The sequence below is a fragment of the Lagopus muta genome, chromosome 1 (genome assembly GCF_023343835.1).
Source record: "Lagopus muta isolate bLagMut1 chromosome 1, bLagMut1 primary, whole genome shotgun sequence".
NCBI lineage: Eukaryota > Metazoa > Chordata > Aves > Galliformes > Phasianidae > Lagopus > Lagopus muta.
Genome location: NC_064433.1, coordinates 90,801,967 through 90,818,829, shown reverse-complemented (window position 1 = coordinate 90,818,829; position 16,863 = coordinate 90,801,967). Strand labels below are relative to the sequence as shown.

At 39.6% G+C, this 16,863-nt stretch overlaps 1 protein-coding gene across 8 annotated transcripts in view; it reads right to left on the bottom strand.

Annotated features, from left to right (window-relative positions):
* Positions 1 to 16,863, bottom strand: part of EPHA6 (EPH receptor A6) — a 504,987-nt gene that overhangs the window by 170,831 nt on the left and 317,293 nt on the right. For 7 of the 8 annotated variants that reach the window (XM_048934207.1, XM_048934201.1, XM_048934203.1 and 4 more), the window contains one exon: positions 1,158 to 1,282. The exons of the other annotated variant lie outside the window; for it this stretch is intronic. In XM_048934207.1, coding sequence (XP_048790164.1) covers positions 1,158 to 1,282 — 125 coding nt within the window. The remainder of the gene's footprint in view (positions 1 to 1,157; positions 1,283 to 16,863) is intronic. 8 annotated transcript variants of the gene reach the window in all.

Below are 16,863 nucleotides of genomic sequence, written 5' to 3'. Positions count from 1 at the left end.
CATTAGTCTATTTTAATTCACCTGATTGTTATTTTAATATTGATAAACAAAAAGTGGTCAGTGCAAGTCATAGTGTAGTTTACTATGGTAATGGATCGAAACTTGAAAGAGCTCCACTAGTGCATGAAAATAAGTTTATCTTGGTTTGGCTACCAAATATTCTAAGCAATCATCTGTTTCCTCTCTCTAGCTAAACTATTTAAATTGTTTGAATTTTTTTCAAGTTTACTCTTTTTTTCTGCATCATTAAAGCTGCATAATCTCAATAGAGAAGGGCTGCCAAGGAAGGAAATTCTGATATCCACAGAGCTTAAAATCATTAAATCTGTTTTTCATGTCTTGGCTTTTATTGCTGTTCTTTGTGATCTTCTCACTTATCCGTCAGCTCCATTGTGACTTTCAGATGGGGACAGAGAAACAGCAAGAAGGAGAGAAACAGCAAGAAGGACAGCTTATTACTGCTTAAGAAACAGACACCATGATTTTCCTTCCTGTATCTCTAGGAGTAAAGCCACTGATTAATATTAAATTTTACACTTGTGCAAGGTCCTGTAGCCAGCTGGAAATGATGAAATGTGTTTTCTGCTTTGGGAGAGGTAGGCTTCAGATTATGCTCTCATAAGACGTTGTATCTTTTCTTGTAATGCATGTGATTGTCCAGTTTGATGTGAAACCATATAATTTTGACAAAATACCAGAAATCTGATAAAAATGCATTGCAGTTTCTATCTCTTGTATGGTCTAAATAAGGCTGATGGACACTGTCATTTAAGCACAGATTATTGCAAAATAACACCACAAAATGAAATCAAATTTTGATGTTCACCTTCATCATATTGTTTCAGTGTCATTCCAATATAAACCTTTTTGTATCAAAATATGTTTGAGTAACTGATCTGTTGTGTTCATAACTTGCTACTATGAGACAAGTGTATCCACTGCCTGCTTGCTCTACTTGATTCTGACATGGAACAAGACAGTCATTAACAAGTCAGAAGTACAACAACAAAAACTCAATGCAAAACAAAATGTCTACTTATAAAGCACTGTACGTGGGATCAAGTGAAAAGTTTAAAAGTATTTTTTTAAATATTAAAAATATGAAACATATTATTCTTTAGGATCTGAGTTTGGGTGATGCTGTAAGTGAGACCTACTTTCTCATAGTACTTGATCTCGTAGTCCAGAATGGCTCCATGGGGAAAGTCCGGCTCTTGCCAGGAGAGGGCAATGCTGTTTTGGGAAGCCCAGTCCTTCCTTACCATACCTATCAAGGAGGGTGCTGAAAGGGAAAAGGATAACTACGGGTTAAAGACAAAGTACACTCTTTATCCTTTCAACCTACTGTCTTAGGATACCAACCCGAGGTAACTTTGAGTGACCTCCAGGCAGAAAAGCATGACAGATGGCAATTCTCAGGGAAACCATATAACCTGGAATTAATGTTTCAAGTACACACCAGTAACTCCTTTATTAAAGTGCAAACCAGCTTCTGAGAAATGGCTATATACAAAAAAAAACAAAAACAGAAAGAAGTGCCTGAGTCAGTCACCACCACTATCTGTGCATGACCAGGATGTGCCGCTTGCTCTGAGGACATCGTGTCCAGAGCACTGCTGTGTTTCAGAGATTAAATTCTAAATTCAGGATACCCTATGTTAAGTGTTATAGTTATGCTAGAGTAGAACAAACATTTGGTTTGCTCCTTGGGGTAAAATAATGTGACACAACCTAAAACAGGCATAACATACTCCGTTCCTGCTACCTGGGCCGGCAGAAGCAAAAGAATTCCAGTCCATCAGGGCAGTAGCTGTGTGTATTCAACAGCTGGCTGTTAGGGGAGGTGAGGGCAGTGGCAGGGTTAGGGCAAGCCACCAAAGCAGAGGTGCCCCAACCTACTTGCAGTAATTGACACCACAGGGCTGCAGCTGTGCACTGAGCAGGAACTGCTTCCAGCAGCTTTCAGAAGGGGCCCAACATGGGTGGATGAACCCAAGAGCAAAGCTATCTCACTGTGGGTTTAACTGATTTTGGGAGTTGGATTTGCCGTCCTTTTGGAAAAGAAGGACGTAGAAGGACATTCTGTGTAACAATGTCAAATGAGACAAAAATTCAAACACAAGAAACTCTATTTGCTTATTTTATTAAACCTGTCAAGTAAGGCAAAAGAAGTCTAATACTTTCTAGATACTAAAGCTGCTTTACAAGTATTGACATGAATCTTTCCTAAATGTAACAACAAAAGTCACATCTTTCAACAGTCTTGAAGACAACAGAGAAAGCTGAACGAATAAGTTACTGAACAGCACATCAGAGTCCCACCAGCTTCCTGAGACTGTATCATATATACACATAAAGGTTCTTCCAGTGGTTTACCTTTCCCTGTTTATAACATATATGGTATATGTTAATAACATATACCACCATATTACACACCTTCCCCCATTCCTCTCTATTGTGAATCATACTTAACCTCTTCTAAGCTCCTAAGGAGCTGCCTCTTGAAATTACATACTTTTATTGCTTCAGTGTTTATCTTTTGAATAAAGGAGTCTCCTTAGTAAAGTGAAATAGGAATCTGCTTCTAGTCACAAAATTCCTCACCTTTGTTTACTTCCCTGTAAACATTTCAGAAAGTTTAAGAAATGAAATCAATAAATACAAGCTAGAAACAAACACTAAAGAAAACAGAACAGCTTGTTCTCCTTTGAAAGAAGGGAAGCTCTGCACACAGACACACGTATAACAATCTCCGTTTCTCTGTGTCAGCAAGACAGAAAATAAACCCCTGCCCACTTACAGTCCTCCCTGTGGATAACTATTCTGTGGCACAACAGACCAGTCTCTACGATGGGATAAAAAGCTAACAGGCCAACAGAAAATAACCAAAAGAAGAAAAAGCTACCAAAAGCGATATGGATAAAACAGAGCTTACACAGGAAACCTTACACCATTTTAACCATAGGTCTGATGCAAGGGAAAGAGAGAAAAAAAAGAATCCTCTCTTGCCGAATAAAGAATCACTCTATTTTTCAGGAAGAACTCAAACAGCATCTTATAACTAAACAGAGCAAAATAGACAAATAAATGAATAAAACACATTCAGAAGTTCTGGGCCAAAACGTTACTCCTGGGTACATATAACTACTCCCTCAGTTAAAATGAAATTTTTATTCTTGAAAATTGAGGACAAAACTGAGTTCTGGTAATATTACTCTGGGGTAAAATCCAGTACTCCAAGTAGGGAACAAAGACAGGGCTGTTGAAAGGAAAACACGAGGCAGCAAAAATGAATTTGTATTTGTGAAACACTAATCAAGGGCCTATGAAGACAATTGCTCATATATACTTGTTTATTATTTGCAGTTTTGAGTCATTCACTGGCATCAAGGCAGAGGCTAAGGGAGCTCTGCAGGTTTTTCTGATCCACCTCGTCTGCCTGTTCGTGCCTCAGAGACTTCAGCTGGGCCACCCTCACTAGCACACCATGGCTTCACCTCTCTGCAGTGTGCATTCATCGGTCCAATAGCCAAATCCTTGCAAAATGATTGAGTATGCCTGCAGAAAACACTTGATCCTTCTAGGCTTTTTAAAATATAGATTACTGATATTATACTTCTTCAAATTATGACCTAACATGTGGTGCATTTTTCTTTGGGCTTTCATTCCCAAATTTCTACAACAATTTAAGTACATATTCTGTCTGAGTTCACTGCAGTAACTCTTCCATTTGAGCAAGCAGCCAACACCTTCTCCCTGGGAAACAGCTCAGGAGTAAAATAATGGAAGATATTTACTTCAGTCTCCTGTAAAACAGCTGTGGTTGACCTGCGCTTGAAAGGTCCCATGCTCACATCACACCAGCACCACAGTGCCAGCACTGCATCCTATAAATCAAAATGTGAAGCTGTGTGTGTGTAAGGCTCTGGATACTGTGTATTTGTGACTTTTTTAAATAAAAAACAGCAACAGCAGCAACAAAAAAACCTACACACCACACACAATACAATAAAACAAAACCAAAAGCCATTAACCATTTCTTACCCATTCAGAAGGATGCTACTAATTGTCATACAGAATTTACCTGTATGATGAAATAATTACTTAAGATGAAATAATTACTTAAAAAAGGAAGTGGATTTCAGTCAGAAATTTATTGTACAAAGAGATAAGCACCTAAGAATAAGTAATAAGAAGTTGCAGCTAGTCAAGTTTCTATTTTTTCAGTTACTATCATTTTAAAAACAATATTTTCACTGGAAAAATTTCAGCTCCTTATAAGATTAACTCAGTAGAACAGAAATGATTTAGACCCTAAGAATGTTACCAATTCATTGTTAGAGCTCTCTTAAACTGGAAATTTGTAAGACAGGTAAATCCTATTTGCTCGTATATTAAGACTGCTAAAATGTTCCTACAATGAATCAATGGGAAGTTCTTTTAATTAGTTTCTTCAAATCCAGTAAGTGCAGGAGAGCTCTAATTTGGTTATCCACTGAAAACATTTGAGGAAAAAAAAAAAAAGAGCTTGAATCCCAGCATGACTTTTAATCATTTTAATGGCAGCATTTTCTTGACACTGGTACTAGGCTGAAGGATGGTTTCTGGCTCTTGATCTCAGTGTTGATCTCAGTTTTGTACTAAGAATTCTTTGCACCATCTGCTCTCTATGTTTTCCTCTACGCTCTTATAAAATTTTTGAATTGCAATGAGTCATCTACAGTGCTGTCAGCTCCTATTAATTTAGTCTGATAACTTTCCTTGTCTTTTCAGATTTGAATTGAATAATGAATGTTCATTCCTCAATTCAGAGTGAGAATATTTTATTCTAAATGTCTTTGGTTTCTTTTTTTTACTGAATCTCTTTGTTTACTCATACATTGTATAGAAAGCAGAAAATTGTAAATGATGGTTGAAATCCAGTGTCATTTGTATAGAAACTTTCTCTTCTTCCAAGATTGACTTCCATTATCTGTAGTCCCTGATTTCAAAAGAGGTGATCTACAGGACTTCTGAAGCTTTTTCCCCTTAGCCTATTTTGTAATTTTCCAATTTCTTGTTTCATTTTGTTAAAAATGGGCAAAGCATTTCCAACATTTTTCACAAGTTTTCCAGGCAAAACAACTTTAGTTTGTTGCCTGCTGAGTATGCAGAATCTTCAAACCCAGCAGCAGCTGATGACAAACGCTCACCCGATGTCTGTTTCGTCCAATCTACCCCTCTACTATTACATTTCAAACCTTATTTTCTTTGAAGAGAAACCATGTCAGCTCACTGTCATTTTAGTGGATGCCAGAACAGGCCCTACTAGAAATCTGTGAAGTCTCTTGTTAAAGAAAACTATCAACCAACAAACAAGATAAGCTACATGATTGTTGCCTCCTTTCCTTCTCTCCCATCTGTTTTGGCCAAAGTCTATGAAGTGCCAGCAGTCATCTGGACACCATCCTCATTAGAATACTAAGGACCTCCATGTATAAAATACTGCCAGTGGGAATGATGTGCTTTAACTTAGACACACATTTCTATACCATCACCATTACCAGTAATAATCTGAAGTGCAATAATTATATGCTATTTTTCTTAAGAGCTCTGCCAGCTTCAAGACATAAGAAGGACCATACTCACCCAAATATAGGGCTTTATCAATGTTTTTGGAGTAAGGCTTTTCCAACAAAGGAGGGAATCCAGCCTGCTCCCTTCCTCTTCTTTCTCTCCTACCTCGGCCACTTCCCAAATGTAACTGAGGGAAAACACTAAGGCCCACTCAGGAGATTGCTTCTAATTGAATTCATTAATCTAGCACTTTTTGTTTCCTATGATATAGTTAGAAGAGGAAACACACTTCAACACCTTGCAAGAAGCCTGCTTTCCTCTTGTTCTTTCATTAAGACAAGGGCTATTGCGAGTGGAAGAAATAATAATGCTACAAGGAGCAATCGAAGTTCACTTTGGTTTCATGTCTATGTTGGTCAGAATACAAAAGAAGATGGGTTTACTGAAAGACACATTTTCAAGCTTATGTCACATGTAAATTGTATGAATTAATTTACATAGGAAACTATGTGTGAAACAACAAGAGCTATGGTTATCTAATTATCCAATAACATTCTACAGAAATTTTAGGAAATTAATGAAACAGAGTATGGAATAAGTACATTAACTTTTCGGTGGTTTCTCCTCTTGCTTAACCGTAATAGTAGAAAGTTCTTTTGTGAACTACTGATACTAGATTTTAAAGCAAAGTGTGTTCTAGATTTGTGTTTCTCATTATAAATACAGCTATACTTTTTAAAGGTGTCATTTTTTAATCAAATCATACGTGTACAGCATTCATAACTGTTAATTACAGAGATGTACCAGGGTACAGTATTTTTTATACAGTGTTCTCCCAGCCTAGATTCTGTAATTGTATTAGAATTTCCATACTATTTGAAAATATGATTTTATATTATACACAGCAATAAATGAAGTCTGAGTTTTTATTCACAACCCACAATTAGAAGCATTTTTCCAGACTTGGAAAAACTGTCATTTCAGGGCACCATAGTAAAGAAGTATTGATTTTACTTCTAATTCTTGAAAGTCTGTAAAGTAGGCAATAAGCAATAACAAGATGTTTTCTTAGAGGTGACATTTTACTCCAGTAACAGAACTGAAAGAAATGAAATAACATTTCCTGATCAATGATAATGTCTTCAGTATTATTGGCATTTGGGCTGTTTACGAAGGAAGGATTTACCAGAGAAGCTAAGAGGTCAAAACTCTTCAGCCTTCATTAGTAATGTCACGCATGAAAAGTATTCTCGGTCAACCGACAAGGATGCAGTCGTGCTGCCTATCATCTCCACCAGCCTCTGTTCCTGCAATATGTTTATTAGCTCCCCAGCAAAGATACTTTTCTTTATTTCTTTCTTTCTTCTGTGTTTGCTTGTTAATCTTTCTGTCTTTGTAGGACATGGGAAGAAACACTATTTTATGGGTGAAGACTGTGACAGGCATTCAGGAGATTTTACATTTGTATTCCTTTCTGGCCATGCTCTGGAGATTTTCTTTAATATTTGTGACTGAGCTATCATATCTTACAATGTAAATGTTATTACCTCCCATTATTTCCGGTATGTAAGCAATTCCATGATAGAAATGTGTATACGAGGGGCTATATATAAACTTAAAAATGTATAAAATAAGCATAAGTTCACACAGGAAAGATCCTGGAAATATGAACATAAACTAAACTTGCAGTAAAAAATGAAACTTCTAACAAAGATTTGTCTGTCCTTAGCTGAAACATCTTTGGGTTTATGCTCAATTCAGTAGAAATTATTTTTCTTATCATGTAAGGCTGCTTCCAATTAGTATAGGAACTAGATAAGATACTTGATTCTTCACATAACAGAATCTCTTATCTTCCTAATCATTTCAGGGCTAATTTACAGTCATAATGCTCGAAAGGTATATTATTACTGGTGCTAACCTTGGAGTTCAAAGTTGAATATGCACTTCTCCTGACAATGCATTAGAGCTAGAAAATTAACAACTTCGGGTGTAAAATAATGTTTTTACTTTATACTCTTTCACTAGTTCCCTAAAGGCTTGTGCTCGAAAGACAGCATACTAGTACACTTCCTTTGAAGCACTCCATTTATTGAAAAATATGCCTCCAGCAAGCTATAATTACACTCTTCCCCTCCATTTTAAATTCTTTCCCCTTGCAGATTTTCTTTGCTTCCTCAGAAATGGTGGATAGAAATCAAGTGAACTTAATCCCATTAGTAAAAAACAGATTCTGCTACAGTGTTCTGGGCTAAAGGTCATGATAGATGCAACCTCAAAATCTCCTTCAGGCTAAATGAAGATCCAACACCATTTTTATCTACTACATTCTGTAATGCAGTTTTTTTCTTTCTTGCTGCTTAATTTCTTACCCATCTTTTGTCGGACTTATGGATGAAGACAATGATTATTCACCCATGTACTTTTGCAACGCTACAGATTTTCTTTCACTTGTAGAATGTGCTGCCATTATTTCACAAGCCTGAGACAGAAGCATTGCTAGATCTTTACTTTTAACAGGATTTATTCAGTCCCCGTTTCTTCAAAATGGATTATATTAAAAGATACTCAAAATAAATCCTACAAAATACAGTCTTATCACCTGCCGGCTGCGTGGGTGTTTTGTTCTCGCCCTCAAAGTTGAGAGTATTGTGAGGTATGCTGCATGATAACCAATACAGTGAACAATGTGAACTACTTGAATAATGTTTTTGTAAATTACAATAGTTACAATAATCACACAGATCTTTTCCATAAATGTATGCTTTAAGGAGCTGCTTTATATACCGCTTCGTTATTTCTGAAGCAAGTGGGATAAATTCATTTCAGAACGGCTTGTTGAAGATGTTCAGGAATTACAGACAAACCAAACAAGTTTGTAAAACTGAAAAGGGCCATGCGTCACATCCACGGAAAGCACCATTTTGGCTGTTTTAGCAAAGACTTCACGTGGAAAGCAATGTGGGGAAAAAACACTGGGAATTGTAGGAGCAGCCCTGACGTGTGGGTAGTGCTGATATGGTGGGGTGGAGCCAGGGGGTGACAGCAGCCAAATCCCCTGTGTGTATATAACCTGTTACTGGGGAGCCAGGACAACCAGGAGCGGGGCACCTCAGAAGGGTGCAGCGTAGCAGTTTGCTAAGATAAGACAGATAAGTTCATTAGGCGATTATCAGCCACTGAGTTCAGGGTCATCACACTGCAGTGTAGGATTATCATCCTCCAAGGACTGAGACTTAATCATGGTATCCACCCGAAGGAGAGCCAGGGGGTCTGCCCCTGTCAGGAAGGATACTGCAATCCTGACTGAATTTGGAGGCAACCATGAAGCTGTACAGGCCTCCGGCTGTGTAGAGTTCATGAGGCTCTCACTGGCTTCCTGGGGCAGCAGTCAGAACAGCTGTGTGAGCAGGTAGGTGACCTGCTCTGCCTTGTGGCCAGTCTACAGGATGAAATACATAGATGAGAGCGCGTCTCCGGGGACAAAAAGAAAGGGCAGGGAAACAACAGTTCACCCATGCACTAACAGGTTATTTCAAAGAAAAAAACACAAACCCAAGGCAGCCTGTATCACATCAGGTTGTGGAAAAAAAATCGCAAGGCTGGAACCAAGAACACAAAGAAAAAGAGCAGATGGAGGCAAGTCTGTGCCCAAAGCCACAAACAAAATCCATCCTTGCCTGCTCCACCCCCCAAGGTGCCTCTGTACAACAGGTATGAGGCCCTGGATGTGGAAGACTTGTCTGAGCGTTGTAACAACCCACTCAGTCTGGACAGGATACCAAGGCTACTTCATTAAGGAAGAGGAGATGGGTACTGGTTGTAGGTGATTCCTCCCTACAGGGAACTGAATGTCAATACACCAAGAAGACCCTCTTCTTACAGAAGTCCACTGTTTCCCTGGTGCACGGATGAGAGATGTCACTGTGAAACTACCTAACTTGGCATGGCCAACAGACCGCAACTCCTTACTGCTTTTCCATACAGGGAGAGATGAAGAAGCTACATGATAGCTACAAGGCTATCAAAATGAATTTCAGGTCCTTGGGACGATGGCTAAAGGACGGCTAAACTGAATGTGCAAACCATCTTTCCTTCTCTGCCTCCTGAATTGGGTAAGGATACAGAAACAAGCCAAAGGATCATATCTTTAAATACCCGGCTTTGTGGCTGGTTACATCACCAGAACTTTGGTTTTTTTGATAGCCAATTAGCTTATGTGGTACTAGGTTTGTTCTCAAAGGGGGAGAAGGGTCCTTGGGGAAAAGCTAGTGGGACTTGTTGGGAGGGCTTTAAACTAGGTGTGAAAGGGAATGGGGGGGACAGTGAGCCTTCCCATTATGAAGTGTGGGGAAGGCATAACTACATTAGAGACACACGGTGCTGGCGTGGATCTTGAAGGATCCACTGCCTTGAGAAGTGCTGGCAAGACTGCAGCACATACAAAACTCTATGACAATGAGGCAGTGACTGCTGGAGCAACAGGAGAAGGCAATGGGAAAATTCAAGGATAATACCTAGAAGGAACAGAGGAGTTATCCTTTAATGACAAGGCCAGCTGCCCAGCTGAAGTGCCTCTTCACTAAATGCATGCAGCTTGGGAAACAAACAGTAGGAGGTGGAAGCTACTGTGCTGCTTGAAAACTATAATATAGTTGTAGTCACTGAAACCTGGTGGGATGATTCCCATGACTGGAGTGTGGCTATCAACAGCTACAAACTGTTCAGAAAGGACAGGCAAGGAAGAAGAGCTGGTGGCACTGCAATCTACATCGGGAAAAGAATAGAATGTGAAGAGCTGTCCCTAAAGAACAGTCATGAACAAGTTGAAAGCCTATGGGTGACAGTTAGAGACCAAAGCAGCAAAGGGAGCTTTGTGACTGGTGTCTACTACAGGCCACCAGATTAGTCAGAGCTTTCTATCTCCAGCTAAGGAGGCACTGCAATTGCAAGTGCTTGTCCTGCTGCAGGACTTCAACCACCTGGACACTGCTGGAAAAGTAGCACAGCGAGTGGCAGACAATCTAGGAGGCATTGAGGATAACATCCTTAGTCAAGTAATTGATGGCCCCACCAGGATATTGATGGCAATACTGGATATGTGACTCACCAATGTAAATGAATTGATTGGTGACATCAGGACTGGAGGCTGCTTGGGCTGTAGTGACCATGCTATGGCTGAATTCACACTCCAGAGGAACAGCTGAAGAGTAAAATTAGGAAGCTAAACTTTAGGAAAGCTAACTTTCAGCTCTTCAGGGAGTTAGTCAACAAAACACCATGGGAAACTGTTCTCATGGGCAAGGGTGAGGAGCAGACCTGGCAGATCTTTAAGGAGTCTTTCTTCAGGGTGCAAGAGCTCTTCATCCCCAGGTGTAGCAAGTCAGGAAAGAAAGGCAAGAGACTGGTGTGGCTGAACTGGGACCTGCTGGTCAAATTGAAGAGCAAGCAGAAAATGCATGAGTGTTGGATACAGGGCCATGTACAGTGGGAATATGCATAAGGATGCTGCTAGGTAATATAGGGTTGCGGTTAGGAAAGCCAAGGCCAAGCTTGAATTGAACTTGGCTAGGGATGTCAAAAAGAACAAGAAAGGCTTCTATGAGAGCCTCATCCAGAAAAGGGAAGTCCAGGAAAATGTACCCCCTGGTGATTGCTCAGTTACCCTGGACTCAGATGTTGCCATTAAATGTTGTATACTGCTTCAAATTAGCGTGCGTGCTTCTGGGGAATCATGTCTGACATGTAGGATTCCTCCCAGAAACAACACCAGGATGACTTGAACCATTTCCTTTCTAGAAAACCTGTCCTACAAGAGAAGGAGATGGGAGAAATTGCTTTATCAGCAGAATCAGATTGCATGTATAATTATGTTAATCAGCATGAAAAAAGTTGTGTTACAGCTAATGTGTTATTTGAGTTATAAATAGCATGCCAGCACTAGTTGCCCTGTGATGTGGCGACAACCTGTGGTGACACATTTGTCTGAAGAACCTTGTTTTCAGCCTCCTAAAATGACCTGGGAATTGGTATAAATGTGTTGGAAATATAACTTGAGGTTAAGAAGGTGTCACTTATTGCAGCAAGGTGTCATTATGGCAACAGAACTTTAAGTAAGTCTCATTCAGCAGCAACCCCTTCGGGGTCAACTGGAACCAAATTGCCATGCAGAACTTCCTGCTGCTAAATTGATCACAGAAGTTTGAAAATGAAATAAGCAAGTTAAAAAGCACTAGGAAATCTGCCATCTTTTCACTCCATTAATTGCTAGTCATCCTGGGATGTAGCAGATCAGTCTAAAATATACATTCAAGAAAATCTTTCCAGTTCTTGTTTATATCAAAATATGAGTCTGTATGAGATTGTAGGTCATTTTCTGTCTAACACTACTTTATAGGTCAGAAAGACGTTTTTCTTTTAGCAAGAAAATCATGAATATTTTATTTGAACATCTTATCTGAACCTTCTGTAAAAGCTGTTTGTTGGTATGTGCAGAGAATGACATAGCTGCTGTACTTTAATGTTCTCATGTAATATATGCATGCAGACATCTGATACTGACTTAGAATGTACATCTTCAATTTTTGCACAAATGTTGATTTCAATGAAACATTTAAATATCACTGTTGTAAAATAAATATGTCCTCAGAAATGAATTTTCCCACTGAAGATACAAAGTTACATTACATATATGTGTTAAAAAGATTCCAAAGGTATGCTGTTAATTGCTCTTTAAAAAAAAATCATTATGCAATAATAAGGGCTATTTTTTACTCTGCCTTTAAGTGCAGTTTTATTTGAAGAGTCATGTATCTCTTCAATGTTTAGCATGTAAACCTATGCACGGAAAAGCACATCCTTTTAAGCCCTGGCATAGAGACTCAGAAGACTGTCAATGAGAAGTACATCCAGAAGGCTGGAATGTTACTGGTTTGTACTTGATGTACATCAGTGCATCACTGAAAAACTCTGCTGCTGTCCGGTGGTCAGTTTACAGTCAAGTAGGGTGGAATTCATTTTACTTGATGTAAATCATTTAAAAGCTATGTTTTTACTCTAGCAAGTTGTCACGTTTCCCTCTGTAGCTAGAGAGATGCAGGCAACTCAGTTTGAGGGCATTTCTCATACCTCTCATTCTCAGACACCATCTGAGGAGAGCGCAGACTGCACACTAGAACTGCCTTTGTAAAGGCTGAACTTCAAGGTGGCTGCCAGTAGAGCAAAGCTATCCCCCCAGTTTCAGCCACGGTGTCTGATATATGCATCGCTACTAGCATCACTGAAACTTCAGACAAAATCAGCCATGGCTTTTACTTGAAGCTGATCTCTGGAGTGATGCGAGAGTTATTTTAAACATGTCAACATCCTAAACAGAATGCTTTTTCAGTTGGGTAGATCTATAGATCCATTGCGTGCTTAAGAGTTTTCACTAAAACGCCAACAAAACAGAGGAGCCTAGAAATGAGATCAGACAATGGGCAGTAAAAAATCTTTCAAAGAAAGGTTTGTGGAATCCTGGAAAACTGTAGAATAGTTTTTCAAAAGAGAAGCTTCTTCACCTATTATCTACTAGTTAGCTTCTGTTTTTAATACTTGCTGCATATATCCATGCTCATACACTGACAATCTACTGATAGAGATCTAAGTGAGAAAGAAACCCAGATACATGTACTTCCAGATCAGTGCATCACTAATTTTCATGAGCCTTTCATTTTCAAGAAATTAATTATCTGATGACTGCCCTCTTAACAAGAAACTATGAATCATCAGGGTTCTTCCATTATGCTCTTTTGGTATTTCTATTATTTTTGTCCCCCCTCAGCTTTGGTGTTCTTCAAAGTTCTTTGTGCTGAACTGTGTCCTTAAGGATTTTTTTCCAAATCTACTGTTCATATCCCATCTTTTTGCCAAAACAGCTCTACAGAGGTGTTTTCCACAGAAAGGGAAAGTAGGAAGATCCATGGAGGGAAGCTGACCTCTACAATCCTTCCCTTCTCAATTTCTTCCCTAAGAACAATGTCTTGGTCACCTTCTGACATGCAGACAGTTTGCACTGGTCATTTTCTAGAGGGTACCATAAAAACCTATGTCCTCCCAAAAGTTAGGAAGTTGAGAGACATTCAGACAGGAAATAGAGAATTATTATCTAAACATGCCACTGAACACTGACAGAAGCTAGAAAAGTACATGAGGGGAAGTACCATTTTATTTTCTTTCCACCAGTGTACCTTCCTGCCTACTGTCAGAGACAAAATAATGGGCCAGATTAACTGATTAGAGAAACTTCTGTTTAGCTCAGAAAGGAAAGTTTGTTACATAATGCTATCCTATAAATTGTTTCCTGCATCGCAGTCTTGACAGAGGGAAAACATCCCACTTTGCAGCTTAGGCAGTAGTTGTAAGAACTAATGGCTCATATCCACACGGTACATTAGTGATGTGCAGCTGTGTGCTTCAGGGCCAACTTTTAAGTGCTTGATCCTCAGAATAGAGGGCATGGAGGTAAGATATACCGAAGTGCCCGAGTTCCTTAATGCTCCTTAAAACGGAGGACGTTCAGAACATGCACAGAAACACAACTTGAGAATTTAGAAAGCTGTCAGTTTGACAACTAATTTAGGTACAAACAGGAGTTAAGTACTGTTAGGATTAGACAATGATATTGCACAAAATTGTTGCGTTGGAATAACTGAACAACAATATTGTTCAGCCTCTTTTACTCTTCCCTAAAGTAAATCTTCCTATTTCAAATCTTCCCCAAGTATTTTAAAAAATTCTCCTCAACCTATGTAACATTTAGTTTTGTAATTTATTAGGGAGCCTCTCCTCATTCGCCTTACCCTCCAGATCCTTCACTGTTGTTGTAGACCTCCTCTGGACACTCTCTAGTAGTTTTTTGGCCTTCTTATATTGTGGCAACCAAATCCACACCCAGTGCAGGAGGTGAGATCGCACAGCACAGAGCAGAATGGGACAAGCCCTCCCAGTGACAGTGCTGGGCCTGATGCACCCCCAGGTATGGTTGGCCCTTTGGGCTGCCAGAACGTGCTGCTGACTCACATTCAGTTTATAGTAGGACTCCCAGCATTACACTGCTTTATTTGTATCACCATTTGTCCTCACATAGAGGGTATTAAACCCTGCCAACACCAACTGCTGGCTCTGAACAGCCAAGCCCCTCCCTCACACATACTGTCACCACTCCAGCCTCCTCTGTCCTGCCTTTGCAATAGTTCTTTAAGTTTACTGTTTAAAAAATAGTGGTTAGTAAAATGTGTTCTTAAAAAAAGTTTAAAAATAACAAATGTATCATACAGGGTATTATTCTGCTAGCACAGAAACCTTTTGTGACAATACACCCATGGAAATGAATTAATAACAAATGGAACATTTATTTATTGCAGCTGTTTACCCCAAGACATACTTGTTATCATTTTCAGGAACTTACATCAATGGTATTAATTTTCCAAGACATCATGCTAACTCTGCCTTTAATCAGAATTTTCTATGCTTCACTAATGATCACGATCAGAGTCTATTAGTGGTGTTGATTTAGCATCTCACACCATAGGTGGTCATATAGATTGTGACTGGGTTTGTAACTGCTCATGTAATGCAAGCTGATCTTCCCCTGAAATGCCTTTCCACTTCGGCTGAATGCATGAAGAGGAACAGCTGAAGAGTAAAATTAAGAAAGTCTGTTGGCTGGCTAAACCATTCACTCTGGCTAAGAGAGGAGTTGGGTGCCCTTAGAATGAACTCCTCTACTCACAACAACTTCGAGTTTGCTGGTGTTTCATTATCAGTCCTTGCTAGTCAGTTCCCATCATACTTACACCAAGGATTCAGATCACTTAAAATAACTGAAGTAACTTTAAGTTACTTTTGGCATAAAAAAGGAGTCCTAAAGTTAGGCGCACTTTAAGGAGGTATAAACACTGCAGAGAAATAAGGCCTCCAGATGGAGATGAAGAGCACTCAACATAGATATCTAAAATTAATGAGCACCCCAAACCTTCTTTGACACCCCACTGAGCAATTGAGGCTTACAAACATACCTCCATCAGCTATATGATATTTTGTCTTTTATTGCAGCTTGTCTAGAGGCAGACAATTTTTCTTTCCTCCAACAATAACCAAAAAATCCTGCACCATTAACTTCTCAAGTATTCAAGCAAATAAATAATCTGCAAAAGTCTACTGGAGAAAGTTAATAGCTGAGTTCCTTGTGAAGATTATAAAATGGTCCATCTTAGAAGTATTATGACCTCAGTCTGTGTTATCAGTGACCCTGTATCTCTTCTCTGTGTCTGAACTTGGAGGACAGAGCTGAAACACAAGGTGCCTCCTGGTTTTTCCTGCAGAGATCAGAATAAATGAGGCAGATGTTACTCTTCTCCTATCTAGGATCTGCTAATTGCTGTGTGCTTTCTCAAACATACTCTAATGCACCTATTCAACTGGAAGCATCTTATATGCTGCACGGTCAGCAAAGATATAAGAAAGACATGCAAGAGAGACAGAGAGCTGTGACAGAGGGACCAGAGGAGGGCCACAAAGGTGATCAGATGGCTGCAGCACCTCCCCTATGAAGACAGGCTGAGGGAGATGGGCTTGTTCAGCCTGGAGAAGAGTAGGCTGCAGGGTGACCTCGTTGCAGCTTTTCAGTATCTAAAGGGAGCCTGAAAACAGGAGGGGAATCAACTCTTTACAAGGGTAGATAACAGCAGGACAAGGGGAAATGGTTTTAAGGGAGGGAACGGAAAGAAGATTTAGGTTGGATGTCAGGGGGAGGTTCTTTACAGAGAGAGTGATGAGGTGCTGGAACAGGCTGCCCAGAGAGGTTGTGGATGCCCTGTGCCCTGTCCCTGGAGGTGTTCAAGAGCAGGTTGGATGGGACCCTAAGCAGCCCGGTATTAATTGTGGAGGTTGGTGACCCTGCCCTGCGGCAGAGAGGTTGGAGCTTGATGATCCCCGAGGTCCCTTCCAACCTGGGCCTTTCTGTGATTATATGGTCCTAATTCCTTGAGCTCAGTGAGCACAAAAGGACATTGGAAGGAATTTATCCATCATGTGTGTAACTGTATGTTTAAAAGGGACTATCTATCTCTGTATTCATGCATGCATTTTATCTTTAAGCTATGTCTTCTTCAAAAGCATATCCACACTCAAAGAATTGTACGGACATAAAAGCTAATGAATTTTGCTCATAAAAATATGCAAATATGGAATGACTTCTAAAATACTGAATTATCTGTCCTCAGTCAGTATAAACTTTTCATCTTTAATCCACCTTCACAAAACTAC